At 35.8% G+C, this 13,804-nt stretch overlaps 1 protein-coding gene across 10 annotated transcripts in view; it reads right to left on the bottom strand.

Moving 5' to 3' along the window:
* Nucleotides 1-342: 342 nt before the first annotated feature.
* The window catches only part of ATF2 (activating transcription factor 2), an 81,762-nt gene continuing 68,300 nt past the window's right edge, over nt 343-13,804 (bottom strand). For 8 of the 10 annotated variants that reach the window (XM_060621776.3, XM_060621778.3, XM_060621781.3 and 5 more), the window contains 2 exons: nt 7,957-8,062; nt 343-2,923 (listed from right to left, as the gene is read on the bottom strand). In XM_060621776.3, coding sequence (XP_060477759.3) covers nt 2,697-2,923; nt 7,957-8,062 — 333 coding nt within the window. In that variant the 3' untranslated portion in view covers nt 343-2,696. Of the gene's footprint in view, nt 2,924-7,953; nt 8,063-13,804 lie in introns of those variants that run through there. The other 2 variants (XR_013557257.1, XM_060621785.2) reach the window with 1 other exon arrangement.

The raw sequence follows: 13,804 nt of genomic DNA, 5'->3' as shown, positions 1-13,804 counted from the left end.
TGGTTGGCACATAACGTTGGACGTGTTACGTTTAAGATGTTTTGTCAGGCAGTTGCCAAGAGATGCCAGAGGTGGGCGGACTGGTGTATGGGTATCGTTGAGAGAATGTTCGTGGCTGGGGACAAAAGTTAAAAGTTCAGTGTATCTGGCTGGGGCTTAATGAATCCAGAGAAGGACAAGGCCTGAGCACCCTGCAGTTGAAACATCTTTAAGGAGGATTGAATTTTATCACAGAAATAGAAAGACTATCCGGTTCTTCTCAGGTAACAAACATCCTGAAGGGGGCGGAAAGCATATTACCAAGTGCTGTTACTTTACGAAAGAGAGGTAAGGACAAGAAAATTATGAACATAATTTAAAGATAGAATTTATTCTCTGATGGTTTACTCATGCAAACTGCACATAAAAGAAAGTAGTACAGTTTGTGTAACATTGCAAATGTAAGGACTCAAAATGCTAGGTACAGAAGTAGTGCGACATCCTGAAAGTCAAAATGGAATTTGTGTTTATACAACTAAGAATGATTTTCATTTGCTGAGCACAGACTGATTTACAATGAAAGTTTTGCTAACCTTGGTAAGTTCATTAACCGTTTACATGACTTCTTACATCTATGTAGTTTTATTTTACAGTTGCAAGAATTCCTGTTACCAAAAACTTTAACTTGCATAAATAATAAAATGAAAGAAAAATGTACTGAAGGACTTAGGAGAGTGAAAAGTTGAGGCTTTTCCTAACCCATCCAAACTTACAATAGAAAATTGCCTTCTTGCAGAATTCATATTTTGTGCCTTTGAGATCAACTCCTTAGCATAACTATGAGAAAATCATGATCAGAAATTCATTGCTTTAAATTACAAAATCAGTTAAAAATAAAAAAAATTTAGAAGTAGAATTATCAACTAAAAACGCTCACTCTTGATAAGCCAAACAATAAAAATCCTATTATCTTCATACTTAAAAGTCCTGAAATGTCATTTGTATAATTTGAATGTTTCCCAGTTTGGAACTTAGGCAGGTGGGATAGTTCCTTGAATTACCAAGGATATTCGATATAGGTTTTTAAAAGGTCAGTCTCGTTAGGAGATGGCACCGAGACATTCGTAAATAGTGTAGTATAGATGCAGAACAGACTACACAGCTTATTATAAATGCGTTACAGATATTTACATAATGGAATCCTGCTCGAATGCCAGAAGTTGCTACTGGGTAGGACTCGTAACTATTTTACAAAGTTTTCTTACACACGTCTACTACTTTATTTTTCACAATTTAGTCTATTTTAAAATATTGTACTGTATCTTGAACATAACTGGAGAATAAAAATAGATAATGATGGCACATTAGAAAACTCAGTATCCCACGGATGATTGGATAATGAGAAAAGTGTACCTACAATCATCTCCTCAGAAACAAACTACATCATGGAATGTTAGTTATCCAAGCCTGCACAGTAATGACATTTTAAATTGCAATCATCTATCGGCCAGCATCACACCGAAGGCATCGTTAAACATTCAAGCAAAGACTGCTGGCATAAACTATTGAAAGAAACATACACACATAACACACATACACACACACACACACACACTCTCTCTCGCTCTCTCTCTCACACACGCACTCTTGCTTCCCACATTATAATTACAATGTTCTAAAGATAGATACTGATTTTTTTTTTTCCCACGAGAAATGTTATCAAAATTTGCTACTAAAACATGACAGTGCTTTCACAAGAATAAGTACAAGTTAGCTTGCAAGTACAAGACAATGGGGGCAAACAGCCTTAAATTTTCTAAGTAATTTTTAGGCTTTTTCTGGCAACCACACCATACTTGATTATGCATAAACTTCTCAGTTTGTAACCTGAAATCTGCAAAAAAACCCAAAACCTAATTTCAAAAAATTATTAGCTATCTGATAACCCTGTATCATAGATGATATAATTTCATGTTTTATTAGCCTCAAAACATAGGATTTAAAATACTGAATTTAAGACTTGAAAAATAGTCCTTTTGAAATGTTAGAGGATTCCAAAATTCCCATCTACCTAAAATCTTAAAGAAAACACATGACGAATGACCTTGATTTAGTTTGAGGGTGCATAAAAGCACTGTATGTCTTTTACCACGTTTCACTCACTTAAAAAGTGTTCTCTAATGTTCTTCCTTTTGCATAATGTGCAAAATAAAAGGCAAAAAGATTAAAAGCAAATTTCTATCTTTCTCTTGCTAGTGCTTTATGACCTTGTTAACATTACAAAGTCAACAGGGACGATGCAGAACTTTGGTATAAATGATATGACAATACTACCATCACAGTTGAGGGTAAGAGGTGGTCAAAAGAAATGGAAGTGGGAAGAGACTCAGTAACACCCCCATTTATTAAAACACCACCAAATTAAAAGTGAAATAAACCACAATGAATTATAATACAATTTACACATTGAGCACAGAAAATTAATAAATCTAACAATATTTATAAAAAAAGCAAAATCAGTCTTTTTCCAGAGACTAAAAACTGTTGTTCAGGCTGATCATCAACTGCCGCTACACCAACTTTAGAGCCAAATTTAATTTCAAGTAAAAAAAAAAATTTACAACCACAGATTTCGCATCAACGGAAACCGGTCTTTCCTTGATTTCCCTTTGAAGTCACTAATGAGTATCTAAAACTGCCGCACCGCAGGTTTTTAATCAACTTCCTGAGGGCTGTGACTGGGAGGCAGGAGCCATAACAATCTGCGACAGCGCGGGCTCTGTACTCTGGTCCGCCATCTGTGTGAGGACTGAGGTGGCCACAGCTTCGGCCTTGGAGGTTGAACTGACTCCATTGGATGTGCTGACAGAACTATGCTGAATAGCTTCAGGGTGCGGGCTGCTCGGCACTGACAGGTCTTCTGAACTATCGTCTTTATCAGCAGCTGAGCGGAAAAAAGAAGAATCACGGTTTCTTAAAAACAGCTGTAAGAATGTATCAGCAGGTTGTCAACACACAAGAGTAAAAAGTCAGGGTTTGACAAAAGCGGTTATTTAGATACGATGGTATGACTGGAACTGAGCAAACCAAAAGGTGGCTTTCCGATTTTATCTGCAGCAGCTCAAATGAAGGCCTCGCCATGCACACGGAAGCATCTGTGTGCCCAGCTCACAGAACTGAGCCGAGGACGTGTTTGCTCAACAGTGTTAAGAAAAGTCAGGTAGGAATTTGGGAGACAGCCTCTTACAGATATAATCAGACCCTTACCAAGTAACGACAATTTAACACAACCGGTCTGTTTGCCTACATGCCATTCTTATTAAAAGATAAGAAAATTTATACCCACACGCATAAACAAAATGAATTCTTCCATACAAATTGCACTTTCAAATTACTCCCTCTGCATTCTCTAGAACTATATTTATTCTGGCTGACTTTCCATCGATGGCAGCAATGGGTGATTACAACACCTGACTCTAATGATGCATACACATGAGAATGAGCAATATTTAGAATCTAAATGCCACCAGCTGTTAGAGCTGCACGAATTAATTGGGATTCAAATAAAAAATTATATAAAACTCTAGAAACTACAATGGAAGATATTCAGAAAGAGGCATTCTGTGTACTTGTGAAAATCTACCAACTTTTAGGACTGAACAATGCATCTACATCTTTCTCATTTTAACAGGATCAACTCCAGTAATTTCATTTAGTGAAAAATCTGATACGCACACCACACCGGTAGTTACGGTGTACGTAACTTACAGAATGATAACATGGACCAATGATAACTGTGAACCTAGCCCCCAGCTTAAGAGAACACGGCCAATAACAATGATGCTTCCTGGAGGCTCTTCTCCTCATCAAAGGTAATCACTGTTCTGATAGCTCTTTAACCACTACCTTGTTTTTTGTTCGAAGTTTTACCAAATAGGTATGCATCCCTAGAAAGTAGCATTTAACTTTTGAACATTCTGAACACTGTATCATACTGGATGTATTCTTTTGTACTTTTTTTTTTTTTTTTTTTTAATTTATTTTTGGGACAGAGAGAGACAGAGCATGAACGGGGGAGGGGCAGAGAGAGAGGGAGACACAGAATCGGAAACAGGCTCCAGGCTCCGAGCCATCAGCCCAGAGCCTGACGCGGGGCTCGAACTCACGGACCGTGAGATCGTGACCTGGCTGAAGTCGGACGTTTAACCGACTGCGCCACCCAGGCGCCCCTGTACTTTTTTTTTTATAGAGTTTATTTTGAGAGACACAGAGCTGAGGTGGAGCAGAGAGAGGGAGAGAGAGAATCTCACGCAGACTCTGCACTGTCAGTGAACAGCCCAATGTGGGGCTCGATCTCACAAACTGTGAGATCATGACCTGAGCCAAAACCAAGAGTCAGACGCCTAACCAACTGAGCCACCCAGAAACCCCTCGTTTTCTTTTCACTTGGCTTTAAAATAATTTTTATTTAGTGCTTAAAGGTAACAAGCGGGTTGTCAAATCTGACAATGCAGACTGGCCTGCTTACTGGTGGCCAGGTGCCTATTCTGAAAGTCCATTATTAAAAGACTGTGGACGCTATGAAGCAGGACTTATTCCATGATTTGTGATGCAGGAGATGGAGGAGGAGAAACCTGGCCAGCTTGATTTTAGTTCACATAAAACTCATTTTGAGAGTTTTCTGAAATATAGGACTTAAAGAATTTTGACAAGTTTGCCTCAAATCCATGCATTTTTTGGAAAGCAGTTTTTAAAAATATATTAATTAGAATCCCCTCTTCTCTATAAATCTGCTATCAATGCAAAATCACCCCTCAAGATATAATAAAAAAATCACAATAAACCTTTTAAAATTATATAAAGTAGAAAGGATCCTTTTCTGAGGAAGCAATAACAAATGTTATAAAATATTTCTAATTCAGTTACATAGCCAACAGAACAGTTACGTGTTCAAGAAACCCAAACCCTGGCAATGGCACTCAAACTGACAAGAGTACAGTCCCCTTTACGTCTCTTCTTCAATATGAAAACAAACGGACCTTCCTCTCAATGTTAAGTTCTAGGGATACACCAGCTTTCAAAAATCAAGAGGCGAAGGTGCCTGGGTGGCTCAGTCAGTAGTGTCCAGCTCTTGATTTCTGCTCAGGTCACGATCTCACAGTTGAGCTGAGCGTGGAGCCTGCTTAAGACTCTCTCTCCCTGCCCCTCCATACCCACTCTCTCTCTCAAAATAACAAATTTAAAAATAAAGAGGCTGATCTATGATGAGAGGTCTAAGGAAATGTAAATACAGAGTGCAGGCAATGACAACATAAAACAGTAAATTTTAAAGACAAGTGCTGATCTCCAGACTTTCAGAATCAGGCAAAGCAAATCTTTAGGCTATACAAAGTACCAGGTACCGATTTATAAGTGGCGTAATTATACATTCTATATGTAAAATACCTTTATAAAGGGATATACCTGCACCTATGTCCACTTCCGGAAGGTGAGGAGAGAAAAATCACCAACATAACCATAAGCACTAGAAAGAGAAGAGTTCTTACTGCACTCACAGAGCCCTTTTCAGCCCTGCTTAAAGCTAAAAAACCCCCAAGTGTTTGACAATTCACGCTCTGAAGTTTTCCACCTATGTTCATACATATTTTCATTAATGAAAATATAAGCTCTCAATTACATTTAGGGCCCAAAGAAGGTTTCCTTCGCACTTAAGATTACAGAAGCAAGTATAATACAATTTTAATTATGCTCCAAGATTTAGAAAATAGGAATTAATGGTAATAAGATCACTCTTGTGCTTTATTTTTCATAGAATCCAAACATCAAAAATATATTCCTATTTTCATTCATGTTTTATACTGCTTAAGGTGACCAACTGTCATGGTTTTCCCATGCCTGAGGGGTTTCATCCTAGGATGCACGGACTTTGATAATTAGAAGTGAGACCGTAGGGTGGTGTGCTTTTATACTGTCACCTTTATCTGAAAGATTTTTGTAATATTCATTAGTTTCTATTAAACCTTGACTTCACAAATGTTTTGAAAGTCTTAACTACTATTACAGTTCACCATCAGCAATAGCCGTGTGCTAAGACATGCATAGTGTTCACTATTTGTGAACTTCCCCACATTTTCTCCAAGATATAAGTACTCACTTATTCAATCCATCTGCCTTGACTACTAAACAAAAGTCAGATTTTCTCGTTCAAACTTGAAAACGGAAATTACTTTACAATTTCTACAAAATCCAATTATCTCCCAAGAGCTAAAGAGAACTATTTTATACTAAAACCGTATTTTACTTCCATTTGATTATCTAGAGGACTAGGTAGGAAAAAGGCAGGAATAGTTCCAAACGTCAAAAATGTGTTATTCATTTCCTGCAGTCTATACAACCTGGCATAATATGTATTTCCTAAAAATTTATTAATCTAGACTTTCAGTTTATTTAAGGGTATGGCACATAAACCCACACATTTATACCTTAAAAATATCTTTATAAATTGTTGCTTAAAATGAAAAATCGGCTTGCCTTTGCTGTGCACATGCTACCTTGATAAGAGATAAAACTGATGGGATTAAAAAATTGCAGATGAGATAAATTTTTAGTTGGATGCAACTGAAGAATTCATTTTCCTTCTAATTTTATAGAATCATTTGTATATTCTTTTTGAACTATCAAAATTCAAGAGCGCTCTCTTGTTAAGAAAATCATAGATGCATAATGCTGAACTCAGTAGCTTCTATCAGAAATTATGTTGTTAAGTCAGATGGGAGCCATAATGGCCTCATCCCTGCAGCAATCATTGTTAATACAAACCCCAAACATATTTCTATATGGTTCCAATTTACTCCACAATGTGTTTCACCATCCTGTGAAAATGACTAGATATCAAAGGACTGAGATTTATTTGCTCAAAACTGACAAAAATCAATGTTCTAAATATATATGGCAATAGAGAGTTGCTAAATCTACTGAATCTTTTAAATTAAAAAATATTGCCCATTCTGATGAAACTGCTTACAATGACTACAAGTAAAGATGGTGGCCATTAAGTTTTATCGTGAGCACCTGAGGAACTGTTTGCATCCAATACAAAATGTTTCTTTCTTTTGAATTACTGACACTGGCAAATTAAAATGAAGTGGATACATATGGTTGAAACAATCTTCACATTTACAAATATCCTGAAATATCACTAAATCATAAAAACAAAAGCTGTGGGTTATATATTATGAATGTTGCCTAATGCCTTCCCAGCTCTGTTACTTGTTACAAATTTGTGTACGATGGACAAAATTGGCCATTTATTCAAGAGTAACAGCTGGCTCCAATATTGTGCATCTTATCAAAAAAGAAGGACATTACAAGAAAGAAAAAGCACAATTAACCTCTAAGATGCTGAAAAACAGAAGAATCTCATTTTGGGGAAAACATGTAAGAGGAAACTTAGAAGCAGATAATGTTAAGAAGTGTTCTACTGTAGCATTTTTATGACCAAAAGACTCAACATAAAGATTCACAACAATAAAAAAAACTGCACAATGCTGATATTTAAGAAAGAACAATAGGATCCGATACTGTAAATGGGCACTATGTATTGTTAAACGAAGATAGTTAATTAAAAAAAATTACTCAATGGAGGCTGGAAAAGAAGCAGTGTTTCACTCTGTCGTTCTAAGACCAACCGTTACCCTGGGAAGATGAAATACCATCAGTACTTACAGTATATTTTGAATTATTAACCTGTTTTGTTGATGTATAGTAATCCCTCGAAAAAAGGCTAGAAACAGGAAAATTCAAAAACTCTAGATTCTACAAAGTATATTCCCCGTTCCATAATAACCTTGCAGAAGTTCTGATATTTAATATTAAGTATTAGAACTGCAGCCTCTGTCTTTTTAACTGTAGCGTGGTTCACTCTGGCAGTATTTCACCGACGCAGCCTAAGGCTATAGGTGATGGCACATTACTCACTATGATAGCCAGATTTCTTCTGCATGGCGGTTACAGGGCAATCTTTATGAGCCAGAAGAAGCTGTTTCAGCTGTGCCACTTCATTTCTCAGCAGGGTGACTTCACTCTAGAGAAGAAACAACTTATGTACCTTAACAGCATCAGACTAAACGTTTCTTACTGCTGATAACAAGTGAAAATTAAGGATATCGGGTATCTTTAACAGAATATCAAGGAATAAACAAAATACACTGCTCGAGCAGGCTTAATCAGTACACATCAGTTTTTGTATTTTAGCATTTGTACAAAGACTGCAACTTCTATAAAAATTTAAATGAGGTAACAACATGACTGGATAACATATTTCAAAGTTTTTATGTTACCATTTGCCTTGGGACTGCTTATATATTACAGGTTATCTGCAGAAGGTATTTTTTAGTTATGTTGCATGCTCTTTTGATTATCTGAAAAATTAGAAACATCAAGGGAGTCAGAATGAATGTTCACTGTCTCTGTTCACTTGAAAGTGAAAAATTTATCCTGGAAACTCAATTAAGCAAGTTTCTGGTTTTCTGGAAACTATGAAAGCCTCCACAGAAGAAACCACAATAATCAAAGAATCATGGATACCTAAAATGCAACAAAGCACTGTGTTGGACACGGAACCAATGATAGTAGATATAATATCTAGATGACTTAGTTGCCCTTGATCTAGGTAATCTGTACACATCTAAATTTAAATCTGATAAATTAATGGTGATTTGTCCTAGTCCTTATTTAAAAATGAGCACTTCACAGCCTTTGTTTTGGAGGCGTTAATCTGGTAGATTCTATATTAAAAAGTTCCAAATTAAGGGAGTCCATTTAATTCCCTTGGGTCACCCCCAAATATTAAAGATGCAGAAGTTAGTGATAATTACCAATACTCCAGAGTGAGTCATAATATGAATTTAATAAAATGGTAGGAAAACTTAATTTACAAACACATCTACTTATTTGGACTCACATTACCCTTAAGTAACCCGAAGTTAAATAAAGAAATATAACAAGCATGTGTACGTAAAAGCTCAGGAACTTTGTTTTCCACCCCTTGGTCTCTTAACCAGGAAGCTGAATGTAGAATTATTTAGAAGATTAGACTCATTAGATCCTATTAACTGATCAATGACAGAAATATAAAAATCCAAAGAATGAAACTTAAGCAAGTCTCTTGGGCCAAATAGTTTCTCGCACCCCCACAACAACAAATTGCAACAATGCATTAAAGCACAGAACAAAAATTGATGCTCACAATAACTCGGAACATTAAAAGGCTAAATTGTGTTTAAAATATTGTATTTGAGACAAGAATGGGTGTATGGTGATGAAAATATAAGAGGGAAATTTTTAGTTTCACTTAAAAAAAATAAGCTGCTTATTAGAAAACTCATTTCTCTGTAATACTGCAGTCATCAGCATCAATACTATAAATTATAGCTCTTTATTAATGACACCAAGCACGAGAAACCACGTTATGAAGAACCTAATATATATTATCCAAAATTCCTCCCTCCCTGCTGCATCAGCTTGATTTTGAGATCCATGTCTAATAAGTTTCTCTCATTAATTTCTGTAATATGAAATAGGGTTGGATATGTATTTTTAGCCCAGAATATATAGTATAATCTTATAATAATCTCTTATAATCAGGTACCTGTGACCACCCTTTCACATTAGTTTGAACCTATGAAAAAAAATACTTAATTGTTCTGAACTACACAAACTGAAGTTCTTGTGAATACACACTATTTTCTCTACCTAGAAAAGCTTTCCTCTCCTTTTTCTCATCTTGCTAATTTTTTCACTCATCTTTAAGAGTCCACTCAGTATAAATTTGGATAGGAAAATAAGTTAGGAGTCCATTTCTGTGTTCCCAGAGCCATATATACATACGTGTACGCATTTACGTAGTATTCACCACACCAGGATTGTTAATTTTTGGTTTACTTGTTCATCACCTCTGCCAGATTGGGATTATCTGGCTCTCTGTATCCCCAGAGTACAGCACACAGCCTAGTACGGAGTACTATTTAGTACTATTCTAGAGAGAACCACGGTAATTCTATGTCCAGGGGAGGGTTAAAAAATACCAAAGAAGGTGAAATGAAATTGCTTAAATAATATAAAGTTGGTCAGAGATCCCGATTTCCTTATTTATGCCCACAACCTCACCAACACAGCTACACTGTTAATTCTTCTCAGACATAAAATGAAAATTGGCATATTTTACAGTATCATCTCACAGAATTTAAAAAATCACAAATGCCCTCTCTCCTAAATATTCTATATAGACATTCATCATAAACCATGTTATGATTTTTTTTTTTTTAGTCAAAGTAAAACATTTTTGGTAAGACAGATGCTGAAAAAAACCTGTTATTCTGGTCTAAAAGTAAATTACTTTGGCATTGTCTGTACCATTGCTTCATTCCATCTGTAGCTACTCAAAGGTTAATTACATACTAATGAACAATTCTTTTTTAGTTTATATGAGTAATCTATTAAAGGTTTTCATTGATCACTGGCTATAGATTGAGGACCAAGTATTCCATAAATTTATGATCTTTGGCTTTTCAGTTTAGACACTACCCCTCCAAATTAAATAAGGGAGTTTCTCATTGCTAAAGGTATGATTTTCCTCATGTTTAGTCTTCACAAAAATCAATGATTAAGTATCAAGATTCCCCTCACACAGTTCCAAGGACTGTCATGGATGCAAAAGCTTACACTTGAGAATGAAATATTTAACTTATGTCTATGACGGTAGAAGAAGAAAAAAAAGTATTTTGGAAATACTTTGTGAAATGAATGGGAATGACCCTTTTCTCATTCTCCTTAGTCTCATACTTTGTTTCATGTCAGTCTCCTCTGATAGACCACAAATTCTGTAAGTGCAAGGACAATGTCGTTTTCACTGTTGTATCTCCTGTGTCTAATAACATGCTCTGCACACAAAAGATGCTTAACGACAGAATGAATAATAAATAACTAGCATTTGCATAGTGTCGTTATAATAGACTTCTCTGTACCTTCTCTCTCATTTGATCTTCATAATAGTACTTATTCTAGGAGTATGACAGATGGGGAAGTAAAGGCTCAAAGATTTTTAGCAAGGCCTACTAAAACGAAGAACCAGGTCTCAGGCTCATAGTAAAATGCATGAAGTAGAGGTGGTATCACTATCACCCTTTCCCCCTCTACAGCGGAATTTAAACACTCAGGGGAAAAGAAGGAAGGCGGTGATAGCACACAATACTTCCCCGCCACACCCCCACCTTGGAATTAAAACAAACAGGTATAGTATTTTCCAACTGTCACTATTCCTTCCTATTTCAAGGGATAAATACTGAAATAAAATATTGTTTAGGTGTCAGAAATAAAAGGTTTGATTCTATTCCCTTTTAAGTCAACAAAGCAATAACAAAACCTTTTCCGTGTCATCATTAACTTATGAGTGAAGTCTTCCAAGTACCCAGCTATGAAACAATGCTTCCATTTTTAAAAAAACTTACTAAGCTTCTACTCCACACACATTCTGCCAACACTTAAGTTTCAAAAGCAAAATCCACGACAAAAACTCCCAAGTTTTATATCAGAATAACTGTTAAGGAGCTACGGTGAGTAAAGAATCTGTCTTTGTCCACAAAGGAAACAGGGTGAAATTGTAAACTGACAACAAAATTTCAAAATGAGTATAACTGAAAAGCAAAGTCATGAAGAGGCAGAAACTCTTTCAAGTAAAAGACCACAAAAATCACATATTACCTTTAAAAATATAATAATTTATAACCAACAGTATCCAAGTTTTGGTCTAGATTACCATGTCTCCAATTCAACTTCATGATATTGCCTTTTAGCAGCAATTTTAGAAGGCTAAAATATTAAATTCAGTGAGTGGGGCAAGAAGATTGAATAATTAACATGTTCTTTAAAACCTAATATGTATTTGATAAAAATATGAACAGTCACACCTCAACACTCATTAAAATTTATTTATAATATATAAGTAACCATGGGTCATTACTGCCCACTATACTGATCAGCTACGCCTGTATGTCACGTGAAGGATTATTAAGGAAATGTAGAATTAATGAATGTTTTTACATAAAGTAGAGTTTAATTATTTCTCTGACATTCAATTTTCTTTACAAGTCATTCTGTTCTTCACAGTTAACAGTTTTGCTGTTGGGAGACTGAAAGTTTTCCTCCCTGAATCCAGGTTAACTCTTTACATTCTGAAAATCAGAATCTGTCCCTTTTTAGAACTGCTATTTTATTTGATAACTAAAAAACAATGAATAAAAACCATATAGCCACTTGAAACAATTACTGAAGCATACTTTATTCCCAAATAGTTCATGCTTCTCAAAAGCCTTTTCACCACTGTTACATCCTGGTGCAGGTCATTCTTAAAATTCCACTTATATTTAGGGATTCATTCCTATAGTGATTTCCATATCTACACATTTATTCATCTAACTATAAACTTTTTATTAATGAAAAAGTTATGCTCCAACTATTTTTTGAGTAATTTAGTGAGGTGACATTCCATGAGCTAGAATTAACCATTTTTTAAAAATGTTATTAATTATTTTGAGAGAGAGGGAGACAGAACATCAGCAGGGGAGCAGCAGAGACAGAGAGGGAGACACAGAACCCGAGGCAGGTTCCAGGCTCTGAGCTGTCAGCACAGAGCCCGAAGCAGGGCTTGAACCCACAATCTGCAAGATCACGACCTGAGTCACCCAGGCACCCCTAGAATTAACCATTTTAAAGTGAACAATTCAGTGCGCCTGGGTGGCTCAGTTGGTTAAGCATCCGACTCTTGATTTCAGCTCAGGTCATGATCTCATGGTTTGTGAGATCAAGCCCTACATGGGGCTCTACTGTCAGGAATCCCTGCTTGGGATTCTCTCTCCTCTCTCTCTGCTTCGCTCACATGTGCACTCTCTGTCAAAATAAACAAACAACAACAACAAAAATAAAGTGAACAATTCAGTGGTGTTCAGTACGTTTACAATGCTGTGTAGCCACCTCTCCCAATCTGGTGATAAAACACTTCTGTCACTCCAAAGTAAAACTCCTTACCCATTAACCAGTTTCTCCCTATTTCCTCCTCCCCATGTCACTGGTAACCACCAATCTGCATTTGTCTCTATGGATTTCTCTCCTCTAAATATTTCATACAAACGGAGTCACACGTGACTTTGTTTCTGGCTTCTTTCACTTAAGCATGTTTTGAGGTTCATACACATTCTGTACTCTCACTCCTTTTTATGGCTGAATAATATTCTACTGTGCATATATAACATAACTGCCCCACTCACTTTCTCACTTTCTTTTTACCCCTAATAATATATTACAGATTATTTCCCAGGTTGATACATACATACGAACTTCATTCTTAAGCATTTTAAAAAACATCCCTGATAACACATCATTTCACCTATCTTCACATTCTGATATGCATTTCTAAAACTAAGAACACTTTCTTATCTAACCATGAAGCCATCATCACTTAGTTTTTAATGATTAAACATATGGATTTTACTTTTCTGTTTGTAATGTGAAGTATTAACTAACGTCCTATTAAACTGTAGCGGTTAATTTAGGAATTTCTTTAATTTGACTTCAATTTAAAAGATTCATGCTTTCAAAATGATACGTTTGTTAACTTTTACTGAGGTGATAAATCTTGCCTTTATTCCTCCAATCAAGAAATTTCTACCCAGATTAGGAAAACATAAAATATATTTTAAGATAATGACATTTAATCATAGTTTGTATGGTAGAAAAAAAACATGAGATGAATGAAGTAAGGATTACATAC

The sequence above is a fragment of the Panthera onca genome, chromosome C1 (genome assembly GCF_046562875.1).
Source record: "Panthera onca isolate mPanOnc1 chromosome C1, mPanOnc1 haplotype 2, whole genome shotgun sequence".
Lineage (NCBI taxonomy): Eukaryota > Metazoa > Chordata > Mammalia > Carnivora > Felidae > Panthera > Panthera onca.
Note: the sequence above shows the minus strand (reverse complement) of the source record. Positions and strands in the feature narration are given on the sequence as shown.